This window comes from Tupaia chinensis, unplaced genomic scaffold, assembly GCF_000334495.1.
Source record: "Tupaia chinensis unplaced genomic scaffold, TupChi_1.0 Scaffold000147_1, whole genome shotgun sequence".
In the NCBI taxonomy this organism is placed as follows: Eukaryota; Metazoa; Chordata; class Mammalia; order Scandentia; family Tupaiidae; genus Tupaia; species Tupaia belangeri.
In genome coordinates, this window is record NW_006159617.1 from 9426587 (window position 1) to 9436015 (window position 9429).

Genomic DNA, 9429 nt, shown 5'->3' on the forward strand with positions numbered 1-9429 from the left:
GGACTAGATCAACTTTCTTTCTCAGTTTCTCAGTAACAGTTCAGAATTCAGCGTTCTCAGACTTACTTAATCTGCTCCAGATTTCAAAGTTTTGTGATTGTTATTTTCTTTTGTTCTGGTGGTTGTATGCCTTATGAATCACTTTTGTGTAATATTAGAGGACTTTGGGAGGGAGTAAAATTAAATGTATGTATTCAATCAGCCATCATTATCCTGAAAATTCTATTCTAACATTTCTCATGTATTATTATTATTTTTTTCTTTTTTTGGAGAGGTTTTTTGCTACAGGTCATGTGCGCTAGCCAGATAGACAGAGAGAGACAGAGAGACAGAAAGCGAGAAATCACCCCCCAAGGGGGATGGCCACGCTGCAATCCCTTCTCCTCTATTCTCCATTCTCCTCTTGGGATCTTGGGCACGCACGCACACACACGTGCCCGGCATGAATTTAAGCCACCGGGTCCGGGACTCGAACCATGGTCGACTACGTGGGAATCCAGCGACATAGCCATTACGCTAACTGCTGGTCCTCTCATGTATTATTTTTAAAGAAGATTCTTCTAACCTCTTTGCAAATTACTAAACCAAATCATCCTTCAAGACTCCTGCATATTATTGGAGATTTGTAATATTTGTGTGGAAGGTACAATTACTTGTTAATTGTTTGACTCCCTTACAAGATTAAAAGCTCTTTGACAGTAGAGATGTTCACTTTTTTTTCCCTCCTGGTGCTTAGCACAAAGCTTGGCTCAATACGAGCCCTCAGTAAGTTTTCTGAATTTAGTTGACATGTAGAGGGCTGAACTATGATGATATTGGAAATAAGAACTTTGGGAGCAGAGAAAGACTCAGAAACACAAATTACTCACTTTCCACACAAGGTGTCTGTACATCCATAGATGCTTTTGCTTATAAACAAATTTGCCTCTTTATATATTGCAAAATTTGGAATCTTATGGAGAGAAACAGGTTCAAACTAGAGAAAAGTTATGTCTAATCTGTCCACCAACAGCAGATAAGGACAGTGGTCACATACATGGAGTCCCTTTGGACTTAGAAACAAGTAGACTTAAGAACAGCTTCAGAAGTCTCCAAATTGAGGAACTGCCAGAGTCTACCTACTGATGAGCTGTGGAGTTTCTGTAGAATATGTGCACATGAGCTCTTCTTTCTTGATGTCATGGTTATTTAAAAAATGCCTCTTAACCAACTGTCATTTTTCTGCTCTTTACTATCTACAGATGCGCTATGTTCTAATATTGCTTCCTTTAGATCTTCAGTCCAGGTTTATGTAAGATGAACTTTGAACTGAGCAAGAGGAGATAGAGTCAGTTTAGCCTGAGAATGCTGGCCTTGGTCTCCAGGCCCCTCCCTTGCTACTGACATTGTTGCTGTCCTCTTGCTGCTCTTGTTATATGTGGATTTTCTTGTCTTTTGTGACATATCTCTCTGCCTGCCTTGTGAGCTGACTTTGGACCTTCACTTTGTTCTCCATTTCAGTCATCTTTTCTCTTGGTTTTCCCAGATATTTCCTTACAATGGACTGGCCCTTCAGTTTGAGATTTTATTCAATTTCTAACCTTGGTGTGTCTCTCAATATCTTACTTGCCTGGCAGAAAAAGCACTGAGTTCCCTTTTTGTCCAGCCTAAATTTTAGCACTGATTACCCTCACTTCTTATCCAGCCTCACTCTACCTTGCTTTCAAAACCATTTCTTGTCCTCTGCATTCTCAATTCACCCGTTGAAGCTAGCAAAGGGGAGTAACCTAGTGATAAATGCTGTGGCATTTCCTTGGGGCAAAACAAAATACTCACTCTCTGTAGCTGGGGTAGAGTCAGGGATCGATATGTCAGATGCGTTGGAGTAGGTGGACGGGTGCCAAATTACAGACTGTACTAGACTCGGCAGTAGGGTATGATTTGAGGAGGTCACTGATTCAGGGTATGGAATGATGCTTTATTTGAATCACCCTGACTGCATTTCAGGGTTGCTAAGTATCTAGGATAGGAAAAGAATATAAAACCAAACATCTGGAATGTCAACACTAGGGTGTTAAAATGAGTATAAAGAAAGATCTGCCTCTTACTTTACAAATGATGGGACACGAGGTGGCATTTTCCTCCATCAGCTAGAGATGTGAGCAGCAGCAGAGGTCAGCAGATCAGGGACAGCACGTGGGCAGCCCGACAGGCAATGCTGGCAGCATCGTGACATTTGGTAATGGCGATTCACAGCCAGGAAGTCTCAGCACTCCAGGTGGCAATGGCGGTGAGAATGGACCTTTCAATGACCCTGGAAGTCAAGGTTAGGTTAGTGCTTCCTCATCAGTAGCCCCAGGAGAGTCTCAGACACGTCTAAGTCAAATGATTAGAAAAGAAAGCAGATGGGTGGCAGGAGCTGGAACATCAGGACAGCAGAAGTACAAGCAGTGAGGGAAATGAATGTGAATCCACACCCCCCTCTTTTGGGACTCTCAGATAACACAATGAAGGGGAAGAGGCATGCTCTGAGTGCTTGCTCCTTGGGAAGTAGGTTATACTCCAGGAGGACCTAGGGGTAAGCCAGTACTGTAGTCTTAACTCGCGGTTCATATGCCAATAAAACCTGCACATTATCTGTGAAACAACATTGCAGAGTGCCAAATGCTTCAAGAGAAATTTAATATTTATGACTCATTGTGGAGCTCTTAATCACTTGCCAACTGACTTTCCTTCTTATAATAAATACAACTGCACACAGCCACTTCCTTCAAATGTAAAAAGAAAACATGCACATGCCCACTCATACACAGAAATGCCTTATTATAAAGACTGGAGGGCAATAGGGTAGAAAGAGAAAAGCATTAAAAAAATTGAAAATGACAATTACAATTCTCCCCCAAGTGGCCCACCTTTTTGAGTGTGTTATCTGTTTGCAGTGCTACTCTCATCTTCAGTGTTCTGGGAGCAGTGCCCCTTTGGCAAATTAAGTTATTGAAAATGATAATAGTCTTGCATTTATCTTGCAACTTATTTGTAGTGATGCAAAATATTTGTTGAGCTGCCTTCATTTCTTATATGAATGCATTTTTCAAGAGGTCTGTGTGGGGGACACAGTGTCCCAGTTTTTTGTTGAATAAATTAATCTAAAACAACCAAGTTTCTGGATAATCATCATAACCCATAGATAGATGCTGCCAATGAAATATGGAGCTGGGGAGGCGGGTTATTATACACGAATCAGAGTATGAGAGCCGGTTCCGGCTCTTAGTGATGGAGAGTGGAGATGTGCTAAAAGCAGTGAGTGGAGAAAGAAGTTAGAAAGACACAGATCAAAGAGGTCAGTTTCAACAGGAATAAGACTAGATGCAGAGTGAGGTACAGGGTTAGGGGACTGAGTTTGAAGGAGAAGCTGGCAGAGCTGAGCAAGGTCAGTCTATTTACCCTATATGCCTCTGTGGGCTAGGTACTTTATCTCTTTATATTGTAGCTTCCTGAATTTTTAAAATGGACATGATAATAATACTACTTTACAGAAATTTTGTAAGGATTAAATGAGTTAGTATTTATAAAATTATTATTATTTCGTAGTGACTTGTCTTCAAAGAAAATTAAGAGGGCTGAGCTTTGGGTTTCAATAAATAGACAGTAATTCAGTTCCTCTAGACTTGTTCTAGTTGTCTCTGTATCTCACGCCAGCAGCATGCTTGCCGTGCTGTAGGTGCTCAGTAAACATAGGGTGGATCTCCTTGGCTCCGTATCTGGTACACACTTGCCTGACCTAGCCCGTTCTTGCAGGTGCTTTAAGATGCTGGGTGTTAGACAGCAGGCTGCTCTTTGCACCTGGAGTCTGCCTTTGCACTTGTGTTAGGGACACTATACAAGGGGGCTTCAAAAGTTCATAGAAAAATGGAATTGAAGAAAGAGTTTATTTTCACACAAAAACTAACGAAATCCAGGCATTTTTCCTAATATGCATTTTCCATGACCTTTTTGAAGACCCTTTTGCAGAGTGGCATCTTAATGAGTGGGATTCCTCTCGGCTTGCAACTGCTCTCTTGTTAGAGTGGGCTCACTTTATGATCATCAGTTTAAGGACGTCGATACCAAGTCCATTTTTTTCTTTTTCTGGAGAGATTTTTGCAATAGAGTACTTGTGATCACCTGAGAGACAGAGAGAAAAGGAAAGTGAAAAATCACCCCGAGGGGAGATGGCCACACCACAATCTCTTCTCCTCCATTCTCCTCTCAGATTTTTGGCACATGCTCCCAGTATGAGTTTCAAGCCACTGGGTCTGAGACTTGACCCACAGTTGAACATGTGGAAGTCCAGTGCTTTTTTATTTTTATTTTTATTTATTTATTTATTTAATTTTTTGGAGAGGTATTTTGCTATAGGGCATGTGCGCTTGCCAGACAGAGAGAGACAGACAGACAGAAAGCGAAAAATTACCCCCCAGGGGGGATGGTCACGCTGCAATCCCTTCTCCTCCATTCTCCTCTCGGGATCTTGGGCACGCACGCACACGCGCCCGGCTTGCGTTTAAGCCACCGGTTCCGGGACGTGAACCGCGGTCAACTACATGGGAGTCCAGAGACATAGCCATCACGCTAACTGCTGGTTCCCAGAAGTCCAGTGCTTTAATCACTATGCAACTTGTAGATTTCCTCAAGTCCATTTTCTTAATAATTATGTCAATTATAATAATACACTAGTATGCTATTACTAGTGACCCAATATCTATTATTATTTTTTTCACTGTCTTGCATTTATTCACACAGAGACATAAGAACAGGTACAAATAATAGACATTGCTTTAAATACAAATAAATAGTTCTGGTTTCTAAAGGAAATGACTCCATATAATTCTAAGTTAAGTATTTTCTAAGTTCCTAAAAATAGAAGATTATTTTGCATTAAGTGAGGACTTCAGGATAAAATGGTGAATTCCATACTCCAAGAAGTCACCAGAAAAATGGGAGACAGTTCTCTCCCCTCTTCGAACAACCCCCTAAATGGAAGGAGAGTTACTCGCATCATAGACATAGCTAATAAATACTGAAAATATGTGATACTTTAAAAAGATTAACCTTGGGAAGAGTGAAGGAATTTGTTTCTCTGAATCAGTTCTGTGAATTCTGAAATCTTACTGTGCCAAAGTTCTGATTCAGGAGTCTTCAATTCATTTATACTCACAGAAGACTTCAGCTCCTATAACGAAAACTTCCTCTTGCTAGGAACGAGCGTGGTAAACCATAATCACCGAGAATGACACGTGGGTGACAAAGCGATTTACCTGGTAATGGAGCCTTGGTGCTGCCAACCGGGACAGCCTGTCAGAACTGGCACCTAAAGGACCAAAACTGTGCTGAGGAAACACGCCCCCACACTCACTGGTTTGTTTCTCTCTGTTATATGTAGAATGTTTGAAGAAGCCAAAGCATCTAGGGAGAAGTATGCTCTATGAATGAAGAATCACTTTCAAGTCAAGCAGTGTTTTAAAACTGCATAAAACATGAGGTCATTCCAATCTTGGTGCCAGAGGAGTGTCTGTTCCATGGAATTTCTGTGCCCACTGCATGTCCCCTCCTTATCCTGCACAAGATAATCATCCTTTTCTATTCAAACGCCTACACAAATATAGCAATGCTTAGGTTTTCAAAGACATGTTGCTTTTCTGTTTCAATTGATTATGATACAATTCCAAATAGAACATTCTCATGCTATAAAAACAATCTCATGCAATAAGTGTAATTTTAAAAGTCCTATGTTAATAACGGTATTTGGTACTACAGAAGGCAGGATTATTTAGATTTTTAAAAAACCGATCACTATAGAATAAATGTTGGATTTCCAAACAGAACTTCTCTTGTGGTATAAAATGCTAGATTTGATCCTACAGTTTTGTTGATGCCAACAATTTTAAGATATACACTAAGATTTCCTAATTGGGAGTTTTTTTAAACAGTACGCATAATTTTTAAACAGATTACTACCACATTTGCTCAAAGAACCAGCTCCATTTTGTCAAAAATCTTATCTTTTTCAGTTCAGTTGGATTTTCATAGTAAATTCTAGAACAGTTCTGAACATGATTTAAAATCTGTCTCTCACATCCCTCCCTGTGTGTCTCTTATTTTTTCTGTATGTTGTAGAGATGAGCACAGAAAAATGCTCTATTTTTTTGATGGACATTAGTAAATTTAGTTTCCTGATTTAAATAACACTTTGTATGTCTGCCTTTCTCTCTGGAACACTATAAGCCATTTTTTTTTTTTTTTTTAGTTGCAAATCCAAACGTCCTAGCCGATTAAAGCATCATGATGTTTAAATCACAGTTTTGGATACGATCCTATTTATTCTGGATGATGCTCAATTACACATATAGTTTAGGAAAGACATATCTATAAGAACATCCAAAAATGTTATGTTTCCAAACTAACATGTGATTGCGCTCTGTTGGATCGTACCATTCACATTTACAAAGTACAAAGGCAGGAGAGTTCATGTGTGGAGACCAATTTGTTTTGCTGCTATAGTAATTTACAACCATCATATCTGAGATTTCTAAGCTGTTCTAGAATATGGAGTAGTTCTTTTTTTTTATCTGGTGGCTTAAAGTAGGAATAAACAGGTCTGCGGGATACTTAGCATCGGGATTTTCTGCCATCATTTTCAGCTTTGCTTTAATCTTTGCAGTGACACTTAGGTTAGACTGAGTAGGCTCCGTGCTTGAGGATAGCTGGAGACTGATTGGAAGGATCTTATTCTTGTTATGGTCATATCTCTTTACTAGAGCATGTGCCCATTGCACCACCAGCTTCTTGGACAGAGCCAGTTTGCCATTGAGACACTGAATGCCCTGTTTTGCTTCCTACTTAGTTTCAAAGTTAACGAAACAGTACCCGCAAGGCTGTCCTTCCAAAGCACCTGACTTGTGGAAGAGGAAGTCAAACTGTTTGACTTTGTCAAACTTCTGGAGAAGCTTGAGGAGGTGGTATTCTGTGATTTTGGGATCCAGACTGCCAATCCATAATCGGTGCCCCTCCTGTAGATAGCCTTCTGAAAGGATGGATGCGTTCTCCAGGGGAAGAGTTTTGGTTTCTGCTTCCATCAATCTCTATTAAATACTTGTGGCCTCGTTGTGCCCTCAGCTCATGCCCCGAAAACAGGTCTTGACTTGGTGATATGACGACCCTCTAGACACCACCTCAAAGCCGTCCGGCTCCCAGGCCGCCCCACAATATCTATTATTAATTGTAAATCTGTGCTTTAAATATATTAATAGTCTCTCTCCTCACAATGGTATAGTAAACTGTCAAAATGTTAAATATCCTCTGTAGTAATCTTCACTGGGTATAATAAATTAATCATTTACTATCAGTCATTATATACTGAGGGTTCCCCATTGGCCCGCACTGAAGACAAGGTACTCAAAGATAAGATGTTAAGCTTTATGCCTCTAGCTCTTGGCATTAGGCCTAGCATTTACTAAGGCACTGAAAAAAATGCTGTGGAACAGAACCGACTGGCTTTTAAGGAACTGAAGTACTGCTCAGCAAATGCAGTCCTGAAATACATTCAGTTGTTAAATACATATTTGCTGAGCTCCCGCTAGGTGCCAGGAAGTCTTCTAGGATTTGGAGATAAAGTAAGGAATAAAACAAAGCAGCCTTCTGTGGAGATTACATTTCATGAATGATTAAAATATAGGCCAGGTTAGTATAAATAAAGATAAGTACTGTGATTAAAATACAAGGTAATGTGAGAGATATGAGATTGAACATTCATCACTGAAGACACTGTTAGAAGGCCAATTTTAGGCTGAGGTTTGAAATGACCAGAGTGCTTCAGATCCGCAAAGATCTAACATAAAAATATCTTGGCATACCAGAGGAATACAAAGAAGACTGATGTCTAGTAAATGAGGGGGCAGTCAGAGGGGAAAGTAAGGCTTGATAGAATGAGGTGTCACAAGTGGTTTAAGTTTTATTTTATATGTAATGGGATGCTTTTGAGGAGATGGGACGTGTTATGGCCTGCTGAGACCAAGCCAGGTGCTCAGGATGGGGTGCTCTGCGGTGGAGCAGGACTAGTTGGGAGGCTACTGCGGTGGTGCACGTAAGACAAATCATGAGTTGGACTCAAATGCTAGCAGCGAGCAAGAGAGAAGTGGATAAATTAAAGAGAGGTTTTGAAGTTAGGACAAATAATGATGGATTGGATGTTGGAGGTAAGAATAAGGGAGAAATACGAATGTCTCCTGGGTTTTAGGGGCAGTAATCAGATGGTTTGAGATGCCATTTACTGAGATGAAGAAAACGAGGGTAAGAAAAGGTTTGAAAGAGTTAGAAATCAATAATTCTGTTTGGGCCATATTAAGTTCAAGATGCAATACTGTTTTCATAGTTCTCAATTTTGATCACAGTGAGCTACATGACAATTCACTGGAGAAGACTCATTTGTTAAATTTTTAGTGGATAAAGTGATTATTGAGAGTCTGAAAGAAAGAGCTTATTTCTCAAAGAGCACAGGTAGAAGTCTGTAAGGACACCCTCCATTTTAATGAGCCCTGAGCTTCCCACAGGGGAAGGTAAAAAAGCAAATCCTGGAATTCACTCTAGCTCACTGTGGCTTTCTCAGAACCACTTTACTCAGGAAAAGAAAAAAACAAAACAAAACAATGTGCTCGCACCGCATTGCATTGTTTTTCTGGAACAATCAATCAGACTTATGTTTATTTCCCTAATTTACAATATACGGAAACGAGAATTCTCAAGTAAGATGAATGATGTCTCACTGTAGCAACACACAGGGTCCCCTGGCCCTTGATACATCTTTTCAAAAGATAACTCAGAGGTCAGTGAGCGGCTTGGTGTTCAAGGGAGCTGGATCCCACGTGGTCAATTGTCCTGTTTGAATCCTGGAACTAGTGTCTTGAAAAACATACCAAAGGAATTTGCATGTGTGACCAAAATCCCTAGATAGAGGGAGGAACGAGAGAAAGGGTTGATTCTCACTTTTCCTCTTCCTCCCTCTGTTTGTCTCTCTCCAGCAAGCTCATACACTCTCTAACAAATTGTTTAAAATAAATAAATAAATAAACAGATGAAAAAATGTTGATTTTGTTCAGTAATAATTCTTGCAGGCCTTGCAAAATGAGTGCTATTTTTTAATCTTTAATTATTCCTTACAAATCAAAGTTTTTCTAGATGAGTACATTCAGACTAGTAGCGTCAGTCTTTCAGATATCAAAATATGAAATCTAGATGCAAGATTGTTTATAGAGCAAAGGGATGCTATGTCCAGTAGAGGCAGTTTGTAAAATTTTTGAATGGTAAAAAAATTTACATTTATCTTTTTTTTTTGGAGGTTTTTGCTATTAGGGTGTGTGCACTTGCCAGAAAGACAGAGAGAGACAGAGAGACAGAAAGCGAGAAATCACCCCC

The 9429-nt window shown here is 40.0% G+C and overlaps 1 protein-coding gene across 1 annotated transcript; it reads right to left on the reverse strand.

The window, feature by feature from the left end:
- Positions 1-6557: 6557 nt before the first annotated feature.
- Positions 6558-7116, reverse strand: LOC102491114 (putative RNA-binding protein 18). The gene is made up of 2 exons (XM_014586615.1): positions 6945-7116; positions 6558-6854 (listed from the first exon to the last, which is right to left on the reverse strand). The coding sequence occupies exons 1-2, from the start codon at positions 7092-7094 to the stop codon at positions 6558-6560; spliced, it is 447 nt and encodes a 148-aa protein (XP_014442101.1). The 5' UTR covers positions 7095-7116.
- Between the last annotated feature and the right edge of the window lie 2313 nt (positions 7117-9429).

Coding starts and splice junctions, on each gene's coding strand:
- LOC102491114 (XM_014586615.1), bottom strand. CDS start 7,094: ATGGAAGCAGAAACCAAAACTCTTCCCCTGGAGAACGCATCCATCCTT. Junction 6,855..6,944: donor TTCTCCAGAAGTTTGACAAA/GTCAAACAGTTT, acceptor GAAACTAAGTAG/GAAGCAAAACAGGGCATTCA.